We start from the raw sequence: 24,291 nt of genomic DNA on the forward strand, positions 1-24,291 counted from the left end.
AATAGACCATGACTGAGGGGGTGGGGCCAAATAATCTCCATTGAAATGAGATGTGCTTATGCTAATACAACTGCATACCAAATATTGTTGACCTACCACTAGTGGTTCCCCATAAACTGACCTAATCACAAACTAATACAAGTAAAGTAAGAAAACGTTTCAAAGTCAATAGGTCATGACTGAGGGGACGGGGCCAAATAATCTCCATGGAAATGAGATGTGCCAATGCTAACACAGCTGCATACCAGATATCATTGACCTACAACAAGTGGTTCCCCATAAACTGATCTAATCACAAAGTAATAAATTGTTGACGCCGCCCCTGGCGACGCCGTCGGAAACAGCTTACCTAAGTCTTGCATTTTGACTCCGTAAAGGCGAGACAAAAATCATCCACGGATAACTACAATTTCATTTTCAAACTTTGAAAGGCAATCGAGTAAATTGTGTCTCAAATACTTTGGTAAATTAGAGGTAACAGTAGTTTTTTTCGATGTTTAAAATAAGAAATCCATATTAAGAACCTACAAATCAAGGAAAACACAAAACCAGAGGGAATCGCATGAAGTCCAAATGAAGCGAGAACGGGGATGTCAACAAGTTTAGCGTCCCTTGCGATATAAAAATAAATTGATATGATATGATTGCCAATGATTAAACTATCCACCACAGACAAAGGACAATGATGATAACAACTATAGGCCATCACACGGCCTTCAACAATAAGCAAAACCCATACCGTATAGTAAGCAGGCACCTTCCGCCAAAATGCAACGATGAGGAATATAACACAATCGGTAATATTTACAATACGACTATTCTTGTATAGAACGATTATTTACCCGTGAACTATTAGTACTCTCGCAAAATAAAGCGACTGGCAGGAAAGTATGAATGAGGGCATTCTGGTTGACAACAATATTGGAGGCTTCTGATACGTCACAAACAATAGAGGAATGTTACAATTGTTAAGTATATCGATGGTCTAAAGTATGTTTAATGAAAACAAATCTAAAGAAATGGATCTCAATACAGTTGTAATATTTTAAGTAATTGTTGCTAATTTCATAAAATTCGTAAGGGTTCCGCGGAACCCAGTGTCTCGCCTACTTTTGCTGTTAATCGCAGGCTCAACAAAAATGAGGAAAAAATTAATAAAAATATTCCTCTCTATACTATCTTTTGATTGTAAGTAGCTCCTGTCCAAGTTTGGTAAAAATCCAGGATAGTTTATCAATCTAATAAATGCTTTAAAAACTTAAAGTGCAGACTGTATGTAATGTTAACTGGAAGAAAAACTAAGTCCATTTACAAGTAAAATACGGAAAAAATGGAATTTATTTTTTACTTTTTTACAAAATTTACTTCTGGAGACTATCTTTTGATCCTAAACAAGGTTCTTTCCAAGTTTGGTAGAAATCCAGGATAGTTTAAGAAAGTTATTAAAATTTCAAAAACTTTAACCACAGAGTGAATGTAATGTTTCATGGCAGAAAAACTAAGTCCATTTATAAGTAAAATACAGAAAAAATGGAATTTTTTTTTTACAAAATTTACTTCTGGATACTATCTTTTGATCATAAACAAGCTTCTTTCCAAGTTTGGTAGAAATCCAGGATAGTTTAAGAAAGTTATTAAAATTTCAAAAACTTAAACCACAGAGTGAATGTAATGTTTCTTGGCAGAAAAACTAAGTCCATTTATAAGTAAAATACGGAAAAAATGGAATTTTTTTTTTTACAAAATTTACTTTTGAATATTATCTTATGATCATAAACAAGCTTCTGTCCAAGTTTGGTAGAAATCCAGGATAGTTTAAGAAAGTTATTAAAATTTCAAAAACTTTAACCACAGAGTGAATGTTATGTTTCTTGGCAGAAAAACTAAGTCCATTTATAAGTAAAATACGGAAAAATTGGAATTTTTTTTTTACAAAATTTACTTTTGAATATTATCTTATGATCATAAACAAGCTTCTGTCCAAGTTTGGTAGAAATCCAGGATAGTTTAAGAAAGTTATTAAAATTTCAAAAACTTTAACCACAGAGTGAATATTTGTGGACGCCGCCGACGCCGACGGAATGTAGGATCGCTATGTCTCGCTTTTTCGACAAAAGTCGAAGGCTCGACAAAAATCAAAGCAAGGACGTTTTTACTTAAAAAGTAGGTCCATGAGCAATGCATTCAAGCATTTATCCTTTTGTAGGTCTTATGGTTATTTGTAAGAAGTATGAAATATTTAATATTTAGACTAAATGTATAAAGAAGAAAATGAGTTTTCAGGATAGTGAATAATAGAAAAAATAATTTACTTGTGTTATTAATTCCTTTAATAATATTAGAATACACATATTGTTCTTATGTGTGCATACCACCATTACTACAATTATTTCATGTCAATGCTCCGGATCTATCTGTTGTTTTTATTTCTTGACTTTGGTATAAAGCTAAAATAAAATCTTTAATCAAAAGTACGCTCCTATTGAACCTTTCAGTATAATTTTTGATACATTATAAACATATTAACGTTCGCACAAAATTATAATTGTACTTTCTGTTTGGATTAGAGGATTTAATAAAATCCTATGAAATGATACCGCTATATTGTTGGTGAGCAACAACAAAAAGTAGTTATCACAACGAAAAGCAAAGATGAAATAGATTAATATCCGGTCTGTCGTATTTCTATGAAATTAGAATCTTATAAAAAAGAGTAAACAAACATCTAACAAATTTAATGCCAAATTTAAAAAAGAAACTAAAGTACAGAAACAAGTTTATTTCATATGAACAATAAGTAACAAACAAATGCACCATCTGAAAACATCACAATACTGATGAAGCTATCTGTCACAATTCATTATCAACACCACAACATTCTTCACAGAGGACTTTATACACAAACCATGAAGTCTCTTTGAACAAAGATCACTGTATATTGATAAGAAGAATCTAACAGCGTTATAAAATCTTTTTTCCATATTTGTGTGTCCCTCTTTCGAACACAATTCTCTTACAAATATAGTTTGCTATCTATTTTAGTGTGACATGTCACATGAACATTCAAAATTTAATGAGATGATTTATAATAATAAAAACACATCTAGGAATTGATTTATTTAACCCGTCCATGTAAATATGGATTTTCTTTTTACATAAATTTGTAAATATATACAACTGTAGGGAAATGTTATGAATTTTGATCATTTTAATGACTGTTTTGTCGTTCATTATAGTGCAGATCCTTTACCGAATTTACGCAGATCTACTTAATATAAATAGTGTTAGGTGGTAAAATGATACGAACAGGCAAATTTACATTTGTGACAATGCATCATTTCCCAAGTACTTATTACTTAATTTGCTTAAGGCATTTTTCATTTTGCCCAGATGAAAATAATATCTGACTGCTGTAAAATATTTCTTTATAATATATATTCCACAGCAAGTTGGTATAATCAAAATAAGCTGTGTCTATTCTATGAATTTCTCTGATACTTGGTTAAATATATAAACATGTCAGACACAAGTCATTCATATCAAACACTTAACAATTAGTTAAATAAGTTATTTTATGACTTACGGCCATCTAAAGTGAAAAAAATCAACAAAAAAGGAAAACAATTGAGGCATTTACAGAAGAGAGTAAAAATAAAGTATAAGCACTATATATTTTAAATCTCTGTTAGATAATTTAAGCATCAAAAAAGAAAGGGGAACTAACTAGAGGAAAAAAGTCTAGAGACTCCATAATACTATGATAAAAATAAAGTAAACGAAACCTTTCCTTAAGTATATCTTTTTCAGTCATCAAAATGAAACCTTGTTTTCAAAGCTTTTGAAATAAGACATAAAGCAAGATTTAATAGGTTTCAATATAGCTGATATACAAAAGATATTTATTTGTTTGTTATATTTTTTCAGGGACCTAATCGATATATTCTATCTAATAGATTTCTAGGGAAAACGATTTTGTTTCTGAAGTGTGACAACTGTTATTCAGACAACAAGATAGAATGCTTAAGTTTATATTGCCTAAATAGCATATCTACTGTGTATACTTATAGCAGACCAAAACATATATTTCTATTATACTTTCTAAACAAATCTTTAACAACCTTTGCACATTAACAATCATGCATGCTTCTACATTCATGTACAAACGTATAATATAAAATTACATAACATAAACAAACAACACCTCATTTTGGCAAACTTACTATTTAACATTTTTGAAACAACTATAAATTGACTATGTTCTATGTGATTTTGCAAAATAAAAAACTATAACAACAATTTTCTCGTCCAGCGAGTATTTATAACAAATTTGTTTGCTTCTTCTGTTAAACACTTTGTATTCTTATGTACATATATTCATACAACATATTGTTATCTATTACAGCTAGAGCTCATAGCTCCTATTTTGATGGATAGGTCGTTTTGTTTAATTGTGAGATATTTGAATTTTTTACGTTTTCAGCATGTTTCTATAAACGTCAATATAGCTTTTGTTACATAATATGAATAATATTGATTTGTTCATATTAGTGATTTATATCTAAATCACATTTCAATACTTATACTGAGCAACGACCTCCGCCGGTCATTGTACTCTCAGAAACTTCTTATCATCTTTTCTATTACCAGGTATCACAAAGAATCCTTCTTACAATGTTACAATACTAATTAATACAGTCTTTCCACATCGAGATGTTATCAGACTATAATTGTATAAACCCCTAAGTGAATACCTCATGATAATTCTTCTTCACCAAAGCCTGACGTTACTGCTCAGCATCATTACAGCAATGATAAATGACTTAAATGGATCAATATTCTAAATACGTTCAGAAAGGTTATTACATCAATACATTTTTAAATGCTATGAATGATAAATTATATGGCATCAATACTGACATTTAATGTCATATCTAATGTTGATGTTAAAATGCAGACGTCATTTCTTCTTTAATGGCTTCCCTGAGAAAAAAACTGTCTTTTTGGCATTACGCCAACCCGTGCAGAACAATTGCTATTAATGAGAAATGTTTTTACTTGATATTCGTGACAATCATAAAATTAATATTTGTTGTTTAATACTGAATAATAATTTTTTGATAGGATACATATAATAATAACAGCCATTTAATTTCAGGAAAAGTTAAAAGTCGTGATGATAAGAACGTGACGGTTTATGTTTAGGACTCTTTGCCACTGAGCTTTGTTCACCTCCAAAGTCATATATTTTCTCTTGTTTTCTTTTATCTTTCTCCATTGCCTTTTTCTTCTCTTTCTTGTCTTCTGTTGCATTACTTTGAACGATTACCATCTTTCCTTTATCATGTTTTTCAGAAATCTTTTTCTTCTCAGATCTTGAGAACACAAGGTTGAAGTCATTTGTTTGTAGCAGACGACAATTACCTTCACATACAGAATGAAGTCTTTCATAACAAAATGTGAATTCAGATATGGACTGTATTGCTTCTTTAACGTCTTCAATAATCACAGATTTGATTGATTTGTCTTTCATTAAATCACCAGTTTTCACATGTAGTAACTCTGTAACGTCCTTCAAAAGAACAACGTTTTGTCTGAAAAATAAAAAGGACAAAAATTAAAATACACTGATTAGTGACGAAATAGTCGCACGTATATTGTTCCGCCTGACAGAAGTTCATCTGGAAACTTTGTTATAAACAATGCCATAACATCTGTTCCTATTGGAACAAATAGTATATATCCTTTATTCGGTAAGGAACAAATTCTGTAATATTTGTTCCAGTGGAAACAATATTTCAGAACTTCAGAACTTCCGTTTAGAACTTATATTATGAAGGAACATTATGCCTCAATAGGTCAAATCCCACAAATCTCGAATAAATTGACAAATAGAGACGTGGATACAGTATGGTCAACAATATAAAACGAATGAATGCACGGAAGTTTTAGAAAAGCAGCTTGTGACTATGTAAATAGACAGAAGAGAGATCTCATCGTTTTGAACGTTTTCACCCCGTCAGATTTTCACTATCTATAGTGGTTTTCAAGACAAAAGACACGACTTGTATTTAACCCTTCCCTATGTTCTATTTGTAACCATGTCGGCCAGATGAATTGGAAGGCGGGGGTTATCGGACACCTTTTAAAAGTAGATAACCCAATGATGATTGTGGCCAAGTTTGGTTAAGTTTGTCGTTGTAGTTTCAGAGGAGATGATATTTATAAAAGTTGATCGAGGACGGACGACGACGATAGACGCCAAGTGATGGCAAAAGCTCACTTTGGCGCGTTGGGCCAAGTAACCTTGAAAGGAGCGAGACCTAATGCATCAACGGGGTAAGCGTCTTCTGTCATGCATGCATCAAACGTCATGAAAACCCACATTCAGTCAAAATATCACCATCGGAAATATGACACAATATGTAAAGCTACAGTTCAAATTAAAATACAGGAATATAAAGATCTAAGATCGCAAAAAATATGTCGCAAGTGAGCTGAGACACCGACACATCGTATCGGTTAACCAATTCGTAATGGTGACATTTAAACTTGTGTAATGTCGTTTTGAGTTGCTCTTCCACATAAACCTGTTGGAGCAGATTTTGTGTAAGGAGCCCACCTTTTAATGAAGTTCGTATAGTGGGAATATGCACAAACGTAACGTATTTACCGAAAATAACGCCATACGATAGGGCAACGGGTATAATACTACTGAGAAATGGGAATTTGACGATTGGAAAGTTGAAATTATCACGTTTTCATAGATTCTAGTATGAAGTCGTCTATTTGTGTCAACATTGAGGAAAATATTAAGATATTAAGCACTTCTAGTTGCGATTGTATGATGCCAAACAATCTATAGACAATAGAACATGTTGGAGCAAACGGTCTCAGAAGCAGTATGATGCAGAATTCGTTTCAACTTTCCCCAAAACCATACATGGGATTTAGCTGTTGTATTGTAATTATTTGCGGATCCATCTGTTTGAGTAAGGAATGTGTGAAATTATTGCTACCTTAGGAAAGAAGGAATTCATAGACAACGGTTGGTAATTTGCCGCATCTCTGGCTACCTGATTTGCCAATTTGTCAAAATTTGCCTTTTTCGCGCATCCCGTCCTCTTACAAAATCTGGCATTGAGAATATTCTTTACATTTTTTATTGATGTGTGTAGCATGCTCTCAGATAAGCAAGTAAAAATAAATATATTTAAAAAATAATTCAGCCATTAAAGCAAGTCAAAAATGTAATATTTAAAACAATAATTCAGATAAACAAGTGAAATAAACTGTTTACACAGATATATGTCTCGCCTTTTTGTTATTTCGAGAGTTAAATGCAAAAATTTGAATTAAAATAGCAATACTTTAAGATATAGGTTATGCAAAATATTCAAAGTCAATAGACCATGACTGAAGGAACAGGACCAACCTATCTCCATGGAAATGAGACGTGTCAATGCTAGTACAACTGCATACCAAATACCATTGACTTACAAATAGTGGTTCCCCATAAAATGACCTAATCACAAACTAATACATGAAACTAAGCAAAAGTTTCAAAGTCAATAGACCATAACTGAGGGGGCGAGGCCAACTAATCTCCTTTGAAATGAGAGGTGCCAATGATAATACAACTGCATACCAAATATCATTGACCTACCACTAGTGGTTCCCCATAAACTGACCTAATCAAACACTAATACATTGATGACGCCGCCGCCGACGCCGGAAACAACATACCTTATCTCGCTTTGTGACTCCATCAAGGTGAGACAAAAATGATATTTAAAACTATAACTAAAGAAAAGCAAATTATTTTAGTATCTATTGTTTTACAATATTCTTGCATTTTGCATGAGAATATACAAGTAAGTATATAACGTTTTAATAGTTGTATTTCTTCTTCTGATTATCTTTTATATCTCCAAATCACGTAACAAAAATCATATAATGTGATTTACAGACCTAGTTCCAGCTAGTATCGATCGCCTTAAAGAACGTAAATAAAATACCACAGACATTGTGTAATTAAACGTTTGGCAGAATGCCAAGATATTTGTACTTTTATCAAATACGCGATGTGCACAAATGTAAATCTAACATAATTTCTAAATATGCTAATTGGATCATAATACGTTCATTTTCATCGGCGGAATGACAATTGATTTGATTTAGAAATATATTAACATACTCTTTATTTTTGTTCTAATCGTGAACTATTTAGCATTCTTTTCTTATTCATATGGTGTAATGCAAACATTCCTTTAGTTTCGGACAATGTTATGACCTATCAAGAGACAACATTTCCTGTCAAGCATTCTGTTTTTCTTCTTCTTTTTCTCTAAGTGCGGAACCGAATTTAAAAGGAAATATAAATTAAGGCAACAGTAGTTTACCGATGTTCAAATCTTCCCTTTTCACGAATGTGACCTACCGAATTAGACTATTTACCGGATTTGTAAAAATTTAAGCAACACGACGGGTGCCACATGTGGAGCAGGATCTGCTTACCCTTCCGGAGCACCTGAGATTACCCCCAGTTTTTGGTGGGGTTCGTGTTGCTTAGTCTTTAGTTTTCTATGTTGTTTCATCTGTACTATTATTTGTCTATTTGTCTTTTTATTTTTGGCCATGGCGTTGTCAGTTTGTTTTCGATCTTCGAGTTTGACTCTACCTCTGGTATCTTTCGTCCTACTTCTAGTATATTGATTAAGAAGAAACAAAGTAACAAACAAAAACTGGGGAAATCTGATGAACTCCAACAGGAGCGAGATCGGATACGTCGACGGGGTAAGCATCTCATGCTATGCATGCATCATCCGCCATACGAATCCACACTGAGTCGAAATGTCACAATTGTTCAGTGGTTCCGCGCCAAAATATATCTCTATAAAGGTTATTTAAAACGTCCACTATATACAATCAAAACTATGTACACGATTATGTGGTCTAGCTTATTTCAGAGAAAGTCATCAGGCAGCTCTGAATCCCGCAACTGCCTTGGCAAATGTTACAAATGTTGGCAGTTATTTCGAAGCCCTTATAGTCATTGGGAAAACGATTGGCCTCTGTCATATGTTCTTGTTCGTTCTTGGTAGAAATGGGTTTTATCGCTGGTCCGGGTGTCCTTTAGGGCTCAAATATTGTTGATGGTCAATGTCGATTAGATCAAGCTTGATCTTAAAATGCATGCTTAATCTGTTTGAATTTTGTTCTAAGAGGCTTTTCAATTTTAATGATTATACCATATTTATGACACAGCCATGTATTTGGTCTATGTAGTTGTGCACAATGCTCTTTTCTGAAATTGTTCTATTTTCTTTATCTTATTTTGATTTGTTGGATCAAAAACAATTATACAGGCCTAAATAATACTTTGACGTTTTTAAACTTCTTTTTCGAATGATACAGTGAAATGATGTTATTGATATAGCGGATTTTACGTTTTGGAAAGCCATTGCAAATGAGCCATTGAATGGTATTTAATTTGAAATTTTCTCTTAAATAAGTTGTTTGTTTGATATCAAAGGGCATAAGGTATGATTTGCATATCATTGTTTAACAAAATAATAGTTGGAACTTCAATTTTTTTCATATACAAAGAAAATATTAGACTTTTCGCCATGAGGTCCATGTGTATATTTTAAAAAGGAAAAAACGCTGAATTACTTGGAGAGAAAATGCTTCATGTTCTTGTATTTTCAGATGTCAATCATGAGAATGTTGACGTGATCAAGTAAATTCAATAACAAACGTACACATAATTATCAATACAAAATAAAATGTAAAATTGACTATGTTGGTTTATGAAAATGTGTTTATTAGTGACAGCTTGTTGATGAGTATATTTGTACACAAGTCAATACCATTTGTTTTATTAACACTTTCACATGTTACCACCTCATTAGAAAATAAAAATCATGTACATTACAGGTATCAATTTTCATATCGATTTTCTCACAGTTTGTTTACTTTAATAAAATATTAAAATTAATGGCTATTTTTCTGTCACTACAATATTTACGTTGTCAAATATTTTTGTTGAGATCTCGTAACCGGAAAGTTCTTCATATTCTTCCAAAACCATTACAAAAATGTCCTTGAACTTTCTATGAATGTCCTAAATCAGTTATAAACTTTACAGCTGTTGTTCTTATATCCCGGTATGATACAAAAATCAATGGACGGATTAACACATTTTTCTTTTAAATCTATACTACTACATGGTTTGAATCCTAATCTCATGCTAATTTCCAAGTGCTATTAGGTCGTTTTTTTTTCTCAACGACAATTTTCTTTGCCGCATAAAATGCTTTTTAAAAAAAAAATCAAGATTTCATGCAAAATGAAAATTGTATTTGGAGTTTAACAAAGGTACTTCCGAATCAAATTTATAAAAAAATGTATAGCGTTTAATCATGTTATGACAAGTATGCATGTATATACACGTAAACGTGATTTGCATGTCTGCTTTACATTAACCGTGCAGTCAAAAAATAAAACTAAACACAATTTACTACATTGCATTTCTTAAACAACATATTAATTGAAGAGTTATTAAAAGCTGTCGTATAAATGCAATTCGTTCGATATTTGGAAAGTAATATTTCTCGACAAAACATCCCACCTTTCATTTCAATTTCAATTTTTTTTCAAATTTGTTAAAATTGCTATATTTCATAATTTGTTTGTAAATTATCCCTCTAAATTATTTGAACTGCTTGCCTGGCTGGTCATTATATGGGGTGAATCCTATTCATACGATCACCGCCTCCTGTCGTCTCCTCAAGCTGATAAGCAACTATAACTAAATTACCCTTATTTATCATTGTTACTACTTGCTTTAATGATTTGACACACGTACGGCCAGAAACATATAACTGTATGACTCTTAAGCAACGACCCCTGCCTGGAGCCTTCCTCAAGCTAAGCAATCGATCAATTCAAGTGTTTGCCTCCCCCAAGATTACGTTAGGAACTAGACATTAAAAAGGTTTAATTATCCTATATATTATTTTAATACCGGTAAATATGTTAAATATTTGAACGTTGTTCTGTATGGTGTGTATATTGATAAAACTGAAATTTCGTTGCATCTTTGCTATTGGCCCCTCCGATGAGGGACCTAAAATAGAGTAAACATTTGAGATCGTGAAAGAAATTTACCACTAGAAAACACTGACCTTTCATTTGAGATCGGGTGAGTAATTGAAAATTCTTGGAATAAAGGAGTGTCGCTTTCTATAAAGATACCATCATCGGATTCTGGATCTGAGGGGATGTCGTTTAAGATGCCATCTTCTGTCATCGCTGTAATGGGTAAAAAGAGATGAAAAAACGCGATATTACTAGTATAATGGACAGAAAAACTGACGAATATGAGAAAATAGTTTGTCTACTTAAAGCATCTACATTTGCTTATTTCTAATTTCAATTCTCTAAGAGTGTATGTATGCAAGATTTGATTATATTGAACTAATATATTGGTCAATACTTTTTAATGGCCTTTAATACTGACAATTTTGACTGTACCACATATCTCGAATTGAAATGTGTGAAAATAAATGTTAATATTAAATTCAAATGTGTAGTCAGGTGTTGACTTATTGATTTGCTAAATAGTAATGGTTGTATGAATCTGTTGATTTTGCAAACTTGTCATTTCCTTTTGTGTCGTAACTGCAATACCCTTCCCTTTTCGCGAATGTGACCTGCCGAATTGCACTATTTACCGGATTTGTAATAACATAAGCAACACGACGGGTGCCACATGTGGAGCAGGATCTGCTTACCCTTCCGGAGCACCTGAGATCACCCCAGTTTTTGGTGGGGTTCGTGTTGCTTAGTCTTTAGTTTTCTATGTTGTGTCATCTGTACTATTATTTGTCTGTCTTTTTATTTTTGGCCATGGCGTTGTCAGTTTGTTTTCGATCTATGAGTTTGACTGTCCCTCTGGTATCTTTCGTCCCTCTTTCAAATCTAATTCAAAACGCAAAATCAAATAGTAAGCATTTCATTTAACATTGAAATGTTTACGATATGACCTAAAAAAAAACTGATGCGAACCGTTATTTTTGCCATCAAACTGCACGTCACAAAGTACAAAATAGAGTGTACCTGTAAGATCCTCCTGAATATGGATTGCCATTTGGCACCGAATGGTATGTTCACATCATGCAATCACCCTTGTTTGTATTGAGTTTTTGTGTTGCAAAAATCTTTAGTTTTCTTTATGTTTTATCGACTTTTGTTTGTTTTTAGTTTTGGTGCTATGTGTCTTTTTATATACCTGTGATATAGGTCTTACCATTATCCTGAAAGGCACCAAACTCCCACACAGACAAATCAGATTCCTCATTAAAACCATTGATATCGCCTAAATAACCTAATCAAGGAAAGAAATTAATATTATTAACACCAAATCCTGTCATATCTACTTTCAAAAAGAGGTATAAAAAGTCAGCAATACAGGGGTAGGGATATACAACGCTAAGAGGCTCAACAATAGTGAGTACTGGGCGTTCAGTCAACGAATTCTTCTTCAGTTATCATGAAATCATTATCAAATAAAAAATCAATAAGTTCTGCAAAGTTGTAAAATCTTACATACTCTTCATGGCGTAAAATATATTTGCCGAGATTTTTTCTTGTAATAACATTTCTTATCCTATAACAGATTCATCATAGTTTAAAATAGTAGCCATTTATTTCCATCAGAAAATAAACCATTGAAACTACAAAAGACACTTAAAATCTGCATTATATAAAGCTATCATCAATTAGTAAATATGAAAAAATAATACCTGATGGACGTATATGTATATGTATAATGTAATAAGTGGTTTTCTAATGGGATATTATAAAAGCACAAATTGTGAGGTCACATATTTGACTTCGTAAAACTTCTAATTTTAAACTGAGACATAATTGTTATCTTAACTGTCTTTCCAATTTGATCAATGTTAATGTTTACCATTTCTTTTTAATTAATTCTTGCCAGATATGTATTATACATAATACGAACCTTGAATGAGAGATTTCATTTTCTTGGAATGTGATATTTTCAGGGGAGTTTTACCACCATACGTTGATAAGGTTGGATCTGCACCATATGACAATAAAAGTCTCACCAATGGCACAAAGTCATTATCAACAGCATCATGAATTGGCCTGAAAACGGTAATATAATTAATTATCAAGCAATGGACCCTAAATCTGGTAGATAAAGAGTGTCAGATCGAATAATGATTCCAATAAAATGTTTCCCAAAACTCAATTATAACGGGAAGTACATCGAATTATTGCATCAATGATTTCTATACTTTGAGGCAGGTAAAACATAAATCATAAAGTAAGCATATGGACTAATGGAATATGTTTTAATGTTATCTAGAACTTTGCTTACTCTAGGAAACTAAATGCTGAAGTTTTAAACATCCTTTCAAAACTTTTACGAATGCCAACATGACTAAGTATACCGGGGGAATCTATATATATATATATGTCAAAATAACCAAAATGTCTTTCCAAAAATAAAAAAAGGTGCATAAACTTGGTTGGTCTGTAAGATATCTTTCAAGTTTTGTTCTATCATTATTCAAATATGGATGACAAAACTTCAAGATAGTAGAGATGGTAAAGTAAATGTGTTCATTCAGGAAAACACTTACATCAATCTTGTATATCAACATTCATATTCAATATTGTTATACAACACTTATGCCTGTATTTTTTTCATTTTTATGTACACAGGGGAAGAATTATATTGAACAAATTTTGGTGGCAAATAGACAGACAGACGTACGAACATGACAAAAATGTCAATATCCCAAATATAGAAAGAAATATAGAAATTTACAAAAATTACTTTAGCATTACTCTTTACAACGACTATTGTAATCTATTATTAATCAGTCTTGCTACTACTCCTCAAATAGTTCTAGTATTATGTAATAACAGTTTTTTCCATCCACGTCAGTCAATATGACAGACCGTCGATATAACATCACGTATAAGGTCGTTAAATGCATACTTTTCCAATATTGTCAGAATACAGCAATGCAATTAGATAAAACCTCATCATATATACCAGGCTTATAATTTAATACACTAGAAATATAGTATCAAACACGAAGATGAAGAGCATTGAAAACCAAAATTCTAAAACGTTGTGTCGCATATGGATATGGCCATCCATGCGTATCGGTAGAAAACCTTAGTCGTTTACTTAATCGTTTAAACGATTTAAATGCGTTATAACAGTAAATTTACAAGAATTCAGCATACCATTAATTAATGCCAGCATAAGAGCACTGATTTCAGGACTAATGATGAAACGTCCATAAAAAGTGGCATCGACCAAATGGTTGTTAAAGCTCTTCAAACATACCAAAACATCGTTTTAAAAAAAATTAGCATGTAGTCTTTTTCAGAAAGGGTTTCATTTCGTTAAAATTTTCACATCTTACAGTTGCACTACATACATCATAAGAAAGTAGTAGGACAACCCTTAATGGAGTACATATACACTGCCATGACAATGTAACAAGTTTCAATAGTTCAACATTAGGGCTACATTTATAACAAACGCAATGAGGTACTGAGAATTTAGACAAAGTTGACATTTACATGATTTTATAGTATACAATATAAAAATAAGGAGATAATGTATGGTATGATAACCAATAATACATCTACCCATAAAACAGTGTTCAAAGATCTTACAAGAGAGTTTAATTGATAACTTTCAAGATTAAGTTTCTTTAAATGATCAATCAGTTTATTTGCACGGGTCGTACTTATTACGTCCATGAACGTTTGTGTATAATTTTTCATAATTCAAATTTAAAATATTAATCAAATCATCATATATTACCATTGAAACTAAAGTCCAAACATTGTACTACCATCAATTGCATTACCCTCAAGATTAAAAAGATTGAGAGGCTAACTGCTTTTTCATTTATCTTCATTATTTTAAGGCCTTTCCCCTACGCGAGGAAAGACCTTATTGTTTTTCTAATGTTTTTTTTTCTTTTTTCTCCTCCAACATTTTTTTGACATGGCCTCCCCCCGTTTCCATTGCAGTTATCAACACCAAATATGGACCATCGATAGACCTCATCATGAAGTATTACCAGATGACCTTGTGTAGGATTTCATCATCCCCTTTAGAAGTTATCTCCCTTTTATTGTATTTTTTCTACATGCCCCCCTCTCGTTGTTTTAAAGATATCATGACCTTATTTGGACAATATATAGATCTCATTATGATGTATTACCATATGAGGCTGCGTAGGATTTCATCGTCCCCTTTTAGAGTTAAATCCCCTTGGAGCAATTTCTTTAATTTGCATTTTTCTCGGCATTTTTCTTTAAAATTATTACAGATAGAATAGATTTGAAAATGTCAACATGTACAGGAACAGATGGCAATGTTAATTATCTTTTATCTTTGTATTTGGGATTTAAATTATTTGTTAAACACAAAGTAAAAGTCTTTTTTTTTCACAATTACTCCAACGCACAAAACTTTATATTTATAACGCTATTTTCTATTAATATCAACAAAGGTGGTCTATATTCACCTGTGCATAAAATAACAACATATTTAATATTTATTATAAATAGCTATAATATCGTGTGAACTATTTCCTGATATCTTTATAGTCGAATCAAATTCTTCAGGATCTAAAGAACTGGTGAACGACTTTGGCCCTATAGCCAGATAACTGGTACTGACTAATACAAACACTTCATACATAAGTGTACGTAAATCAACGTGAAAATATGATGCGATAAAACACACTGGATGACCTAATTGAAGTGGATATCTCGGGCTGACGGGAGACGTGTCAGACAGTACAAATAACTAATAGTAGTAACGGTTAATAATTACACAATATTTGTATATTCAAATGAACGAAAATTCAGGAAATGACTATCGACACTGTCGCCCTTATCATTGTTTTACTATTATTTGTTTTCAAGCTATGGTATCTGCACATATCATTAAATGAAATAACACATTACTCACTTCGTACTTCGGATGCACATTTCTATATACATAATTTAAAATAATGTTTAATTTCGGAAAACATCTTGTTTTTACTTTACATTTAAATTTTAACCAATAACAAAAATCCTTAGGAAAACAATAATACAATATAATATCATAAGAATTTTGTTTTTACTTCACATTTAAATGTTTAATCAAATTGAATAACAAAAATCCTCACTTAGAAAAACTATAAAAAAAATATAATATCATAAGACTCAAAAGTGACTAATCAGAACGGTTTAGAACAATTTAACGAATCAATTACTAATTTCAAGCGCACAAAGTACGCTTGTAATGCTAGCATAATATTTTAAGAGTACAGATATGGAGCATGCCGTTTAACGCTAGCGTTGTAGTTACATAAGCGTCGATAAAGAGCACCGAGATAGAGGGCTACCATAGTGTTACAGTAAGCCTGAAATAGATCTTGTATATTTCCTTAAAACGGGTTACATCAGCTAATTATTCCATAAATATAGAATAACAAGATATGATTGCTACACGGGGGGGTCTCTTCCAAATGAAGGAATATACATATGTGCCGCTGGAATGGGTCCCTTTTTTGATACGTCAAATATATCAATGGGGTGCAATTTTACCGAGGAAATATATCAATAAGTAGTAATTGACCAATTGTGATATATCAATGGGTCATAATTTTTCAGTTTGTTGTGCAACGATTTTCACTGAATTTCCAAAACTCTTTGTCATTAAAATTTCCACATCTGCTGAAACTTATTGACACAAGTTTTGTTATTGATCAAATTTTATTACACTGTCACAATTAATAATCTTTACCCACTAGAGTATAGTAAAAAAAAAGTCACATATCGAACCTTTTGCACTTTAATATTGAATATATGAATGGGTTATGATTTCGCTGTGAAATGTATGTATAGGTAGGGATTTCACAATTATTCAATATATGAATGGGGGTGTTTTTTAAATCCAAGCTGCACAACTGTACCCAAAATCCCATGTTGAGACCCCCGTGGATTGCTAATGAGACCAGCATTCTGTGAGTATTGCATGGCAATACATAGTTCCCTACCGTTAAAAAAATCATTGTATTGGAACAAAATTCTAACTTGATCTATAACTTGTCATGGTGTAAACTATATAACAAATATCAAGTCAATATCTTCAAGCATGACGAAAAAAAGTGTTGAAACTGATTATTTAAGTATCCAAGGACCATATCTCTGCACAAAATCATCAGATCGGAACAAAATTCGAACTTGATCTGTAAATTGTCATGATAAAACTATATATCAATTTTCAAATCAATATCTTCAAGCATGACAAAAAAAGTGCGGAAAACTGATTATTTGAGTGAATTTTTCTAAGTCAAAGGACCATATCTCTGCACAAAATCATCAGACCGGAACAAAATTCGAACTTGATCTGTAACTTGTCATGATAAAACAATACACCAAATATCAAATCAATATCTTCAAGCGTGAAGAAAAAAGTGTGGATGGACAGACAGACGGACGGAGTGCAAACCTAAAGTCCCCTTCGACTTCGTCAGTAGGGTACTAATAACTATACAAAGATTAAAGGACAAAAGACTGCGAACAATAACAGGCACCGTATAGCGATCAACAATCAACAAAAACCATACAAACAATTCAAAAGAGAAAACCTGCGGTCTGATTTATACTACAACAATGAACGAAAAGCAAATGGCAGACAGCAACCAACGATAACTACTGGATAACAGGTTCCTGGCTTGACCCTGGAACAATCATAAAAGAATGTCCTGGGGTTTAAGAGTGCTCAGTCCTTCCCAATCCCTGTGTCAGAGTCGTGTTACAACACAAGACAAGAAAAAACTGTAAAAAATAAGCTGTAAAAGGTTTGCTTATCAGATCGGTAATTAGGAAAAAACCAAATAAAAGGACAAAAGACAAAAAATACCAATCTAAGAGTATCCGTCTCTACTGAAAGCTAGTGTAAAGTCCATCAAGTAAAATAAAACATGTTCTCACAGACTGAATTATCAATCAATATATCTCTTAAGGATTTTGTGTAAAGACGTCGTAAGCAGCCAGACAAAACCATGAACAAGAGCAATATTTCGTTGCTGTAGGACCACAAGTATCTTTAAGCAGGGATGCAGAGCTTGCTAATTATGTCATTTAGTTAGCATATAGAGTCAGCATAACATTTTGTTGAGAATGAAATAGAGCTAGCATATTTATTCACGAAGTAACAGATATAGAATTAGCATCTTTCATAAAATAAGGATATGGAGCTAGCATGATATCTATAAAGTACACATAAATAGCCATCATGGTATATCATATAAGACAGATAAAGAGCTATTGTTTTCGTAAATATGATGCTTGGTGTCCACTGGTTAAAAAAGACAATCCATTTTCCATAGTTTTCTTTTATGTTTTCCAAAGATTTTGATATTTGGTCTCCCTACATTTGGAGTTTGTGCGTTTCCCTCAGTTGATTTGTACTTTCTTAATGCATTTATTGGATTTACAATACTGTAAGTCTGTCAGCTCTAATTTATACCTACAGGATATGCACTTGCACGACTAAACAATACCTTTGAGTGTGAACTTCAAAAATAATTATTTATGAAAAAGTTAGAACGAAATTCATTGTAACAAATGGAAAGACACAGGATTTCAGTATGAACTACGGACCAGTTGGTTTGTTATATTTGGGAATTCAACAAGGAAACTAGAGCATCTGGCAAAGAATCAATTTTAATAAAGAAAAAACTCAATCGTTAGCGTTTTTTACAAACCTTATTCCATCTTGAGAAGCACAGTTCACCATGGCACCATACGAGAGTAACATGCGTGCAATCACCATGTTCCCGCTCACACAGCTTTCATGAAGAGGGGTATATCCCGCATTATCTCGGACATTCACGTCTACAATTCCAGTTTGCAGATAGGACAATGCCACATCCTGAAATAACACATAAAAGGTTTTATATTTCTGCAGAGATAAAAAAAAAAAGGATATTTTTATAAGACTGACGTGCCACACGTTCCCAGTACTGTATAGTCAAAAACTTTAAAGAGGCAACACTGACATTTGCAGGAAAACAAAAAACAAACAAAACCAATAACATATACATGTAACTCTATGGTTGACCATGTTAATTCATACATACATATAGAAATATTTATCTCTTTTAGTGTATGATTAGACTCAGCTAATTCGAAAACTTCATAGTCATAGATTAAACTACAAATAAAAGGTAGGTTAACATATAAACTCATTCAAATAAAGATTCTAACATCAGTTATTCTTAATTCAAACAATTATTCATGAGATCTTTATGTGATAAAATGCAGAAATATCTGCAAACTGAACATGGGACAGGCAATAATAAACTGTAAGTGTTAGTAAATGGATGCATGACTGACCTATATATAGCTACTTTCTCAACATTCACCTAATCACAACAACTGAAACATTGAAATATTTAAAGTCATCGAAATTGGTTTAATATACTGTAACAAAGTGTTTGTGACAAAGACGCATGAATAAGGCAATCATCATCAGACTAAAATACTTATTTTCAATTGTAAGTACTTCCCTGAAACACAATTAGCCTTAATATCATTTCCACAATGTAAAGTTTCCAAAGGAGCAGTATGAGTGATGGAATGGGGCCCTTTGATCTGCCATAAACTTAAATTGTAAGTACTTCACTAAAACACAATTACTCTTAATATCATTTGCACAATTTGAACAATGTAAACTTCACAAAGTCACTGAAGTATGTGATGGAATGGGGTCTGTTGATCTGATAGCAATAAACTGAAATGAATGAATTACCAAACATCAATAATCCATCATTAAGACTTCTTCTTTAACACAACTATGGAACAATGAGCATAGACCCATTAAATAATTCATTTAACATTTTGCATTGCTTACGTATCTTATAATTATCATCATACTTGTACTAAATGATTTAACATTATAAGACAACTGCTAGTCTAGGAACCTATTTTGGGACCAATAGCTGATAGAATGAATTGAATCATAGCTTAATAAAAGTTTAAACTAACATCCAGTATTAATCGGTCATAGGTACTATATATGCGTACCAATTGAAGCAGGAAATACAATTTTTATGTTTACCTTCCGCATGATTAGTTATAATATAAAAAGACTTCCTTGTGTTGATTATTTGTCCTCTAGTGACCTTTTTGTCTTACCTACACACCGATCAATACAAGCTATAAGACATTGTTACAGATTATAAACAAGATTAATCAATAAGCCTAAGACATTGTTACATATTGATTTCATAGGAAATAAACATCTCTGGAAGGGCAAACTGGTGTAAACCTAACAAATGGAAAATTATCCAGTACGATTCAATTAACTGAAATCAAGTGACGGCAATCTAATTTTATAGAAAGGGAAGATGATGCGAACTTAAAATAAGACATGATTAGCGGATATATATTTAAAGGTGAATGTGATAGTTGTTTCTCAACGTTCTAACGAATTTGGTGTTCCAGACAAAAATCGAAAGGGACAAATAACTTGCCGAAAATATTGTTCTGAAGTACAGTGGAAAAATACAGTCAACATAATTATTTAAAAATCCAAACTGCAACAAATAAACTTCCGTGATCTTTATCTAATAAACAACGAAAATAATAATCCCAATAATCCCCGACGGAAAAAGGTATATATCAAATACATCTTAAAACTTAAAAGCTATCATTAGAACAAAACAACGATACTGGGAAATCAACGGCCAAAAAGTCCACAAAAAATTCTGTAATATATTTTTAAAATCCATTTCTATAACGAAGGTTCTTTAAAAGGGTTATTAAATGAATGAAGGGACGTCAGACATAATAATATACAAAATCTTTCAGGACATCTGCTTTGCTGAGAAATGACAGTGACCAGAAAGAAAATTATTGTACATATTTTTATACCTTTTTTCAAGTGAACATGTATAAACTTTCACATAATATAATTGTGTTTCAATATAAAAACCCATTTAAACCTCATAGAATCTAATGTGCCAACGTCAGATTCGTGCAAGCACACTTTAACAAGACAATGGATTATAAAGAACTAATAATACGACAAACTAGTTCTGTAATCTGATTTAGTAGACTGTAAATAATTAGAAACAAAATCAATGATTAATAAACGTAAGTGAGTATTACTAAGTACTTCTTGTCTGCATTATAAATTGCAGCTTTAGTATTGTCACAGTGCATTAAGGGAACGATTACATACTACATTACACATTACTATTAACTTACTTCTGTTTTTATAATGTTGATGGTATGTATATAGTGTGTTTGTCATTCATATATGAGAGATTACAATAAACAAGAGTGCACACGCTGAAATGTCTCGTCTGCTTTATAGATAAAGATTTCAGTTATGTCGAAAGTCTTTAAGATAAAGGTTCTAAAACAAGTATCACATAAACTTTACACTAACAATGACCCATTTAAATGAAGTCAATGTCATCTGAATCCTGCCAGACGGACATGTTCACCTTACAATCATTCCATACACCAAATATGGTTAACCGATTGCTTATAATATCATAATCAAACAATAACAATAACCAATTAACCATGAAAATTGGTTATGTTCAGATAAACCATACAGACGGACATGTACATGTACTACATACAATCATTCCATCCACCAAATATAGTTGACATATTGCTTATAGTATCTGAGAAACGGACTGAACCATGGACACTTAACATTGATGAATGAACCATGAAAATGAGGTCACAGTAAGATGAACTCTGCCAGAAGGATATATACACCTGACAATCATTCCATACACTACATAAAGTCGACCTATTGCTAATATGATCTGAGAAACTTCCTGGACAAATTAAATATTTCCATGATATATCTAATTACAAGTTTCAGACAATTTATGCGTATGGCAAACGTTTATTAATTCTAAAAACAAGGAAGTTATAAATCAATCGATAACTTCCTAGAAACAATATTTAAACATTACTTGGACTAGGTTACTTCCTAGAAAAACATTTTTTTTTATATTTTTTGGAGTTATAAACATTATAACATAAGTTGCACGTTATATTTTAAAACTAGATTAAGTTGTCAATGGCAATCATACCACATCGCCTCATTTTTATAACTTGAGGTCTTTGAACCCTATTTCCAATTAAAATATAGAATTGCACAAGACTTTTAACACGAAGGATGACTATTTATCAATACACGGGTTTCACTAAATACTGAGATAAAGAAACGCAGGTAAAGCAAAAACAATGAAAGATCTTTAAGAAAAGTGCATTATAGTCTTGACAACAAATGAACAAAGATGAAGGAAAAGAGAAAGAAAGGGTGCTTATCTTTGTTAATGAAACAACGAACAAGCAATGAATCAATGAAAACCAGGAAAAAGAAGGCTAACATTTGGTATGAAAACAAAGAAATATAACATGGGTACAAAAGGAAAAAGAAGAAAACCTTTATTATGGAATCATGCACATACGTTTTCCTGGTCTGTTTCTCTGATAGCATTAAACAAAGAAAACAAACTTGGATCTTTAAATAAAGAAAAGCAATCAATAATTCTTGAACAAAGAAGGTCAATGTGAAACAAAGAAGGTCAAGATGGAACAAATAAGGTCAATGTAAAACAAAGAAGGTCAAGATGGAACAAGAATTATCAAGATGGAACAAATAAGGTCAAGTTGGAACAATGAAGGTCAATGTGAAACATAGAAGATCATGATCGAACAAAGAAGGTCAAGATGGAAAAAGAAGGCCAAGATGGAACAAATAAGGTCAATGTGAAACAAAGAAGGTCAAGATGGAACCCAGAAGGTCAAGATGGAAAAAAAAAGGTCAAGATGGAACAAATAAGGTCAAGTTAGAATAAAGAAGGTCAATGTGAAACAAAGAAGGTCAAAATAGAACGAACAAGGTCAAGATGGAACAAAGAAGGTCAATATGAAACAAAGAGGGTCAAGATGGAACAAAGAAAGATAAGATGGAACAAAGAAGGTCAAGATGGAACAAAGAAGGTCAAGATGGAACAAATAAGGTCAAGTTGGAACAAAGCAGGTCAATGTGGGACATTGATAAAGGAACCATCCAAGGACATCATTGATCTTTAACATGAAACTTGGATGCTGACATCTTGCAGAATAACTTGGATCGAAGAATAAACAAATATTGACAAAAACACCAAAATCAATTCAGATGAGGAAAATATGACAAAAAGAAAAAAGACCCTCGATATTTAAGGTATCCCAAGAAAAAAAGGGAATGATAGCTTTAAATAAATTACAGTTAAAATTAAAGAAACTAAAGAAACATAGCAAGAATACATGAAGGACAGCGACAATGCAATTAACAAAAGACATAAACAGATACAAACGGAGAACACAACATTAATGAATGCATTTCTACTCAATAACCTTAAACATGTTAAAACATGATATTCATTTCCTAAAATTGTTCAACCAAGAATCATAAAAACAAATCATTACTGATAGCTATTCAACCAACAATCCTGAACATATAAGATACATGCTATCTATTCAACCAGTAATCCTCAAAATATAACATGCATGATAGCTATTCAACCAGCAATCCTGAACATATAACATGCATAATAGCTATTCAACCAGCAATCCTCAAAATATAACATGCATGATAGTTATTCTACCAGCAATCCTGAACATATAACATGCATGATAGCTATTCAACAAGCAATCCTAAAAATATAACATGCATGATAGCTATTCAACCAGCAATCCTCAAAATATAACATGTATGATAGCTATTCAACCAACAATTCTCAAAATATAACATGCAGGATAACTATTCAACCAGCAATCCTGAGAACACAACATTCAAATAAATCAAACAAGAAAATATTTCAAATTCGATGAAAACAGAATAGAAAACTGGAATCCTGGTTAAAACATTCCAAATCTAACAAAATAATAAAAACAAAAAATCTTAAATAAGAGAATATAAACCTTACCTCATGTCCCATTCTAGCAGCACGGTGAAGTATTGTTTCTCCGGTGTCCTTACACACACTAAGTTTCTTCACTTCCGGAAGAGATGGTATATATGGCACCGGTGCAAGATGATCAACAGGATCGGTTGCATCAAAATCATACTGGGAATAGTCTGCTGAATGTATCTAAAACAATATTGTTTGTCAACTTACATAACATATTTTGTCGAAAGTAAATCTATTG

The 24,291-nt window shown here is 32.1% G+C and overlaps 1 protein-coding gene across 2 annotated transcripts in view; it reads right to left on the reverse strand.

Moving 5' to 3' along the window:
• Window positions 1-2,764: 2,764 nt before the first annotated feature.
• The window catches only part of LOC127737474 (uncharacterized), a 43,661-nt gene continuing 22,134 nt past the window's right edge, over window positions 2,765-24,291 (reverse strand). For both annotated transcript variants that reach the window (XM_052248186.1, XM_052248187.1), the window contains exons 7-12: window positions 24,069-24,233; window positions 18,831-18,997; window positions 13,028-13,173; window positions 12,311-12,388; window positions 11,187-11,313; window positions 2,765-5,591 (exon numbers count right to left, since the gene is read on the reverse strand). In XM_052248186.1, coding sequence (XP_052104146.1) covers window positions 5,162-5,591; window positions 11,187-11,313; window positions 12,311-12,388; window positions 13,028-13,173; window positions 18,831-18,997; window positions 24,069-24,233 — 1,113 coding nt within the window. In that variant the 3' untranslated portion in view covers window positions 2,765-5,161. The remainder of the gene's footprint in view (window positions 5,592-11,186; window positions 11,314-12,310; window positions 12,389-13,027; window positions 13,174-18,830; window positions 18,998-24,068; window positions 24,234-24,291) is intronic.

The sequence above is a fragment of the Mytilus californianus genome, unplaced genomic scaffold, assembly GCF_021869535.1.
Source record: "Mytilus californianus isolate M0D057914Y unplaced genomic scaffold, xbMytCali1.0.p SCAF_4, whole genome shotgun sequence".
In the NCBI taxonomy this organism is placed as follows: domain Eukaryota; kingdom Metazoa; phylum Mollusca; class Bivalvia; order Mytilida; family Mytilidae; genus Mytilus; species Mytilus californianus.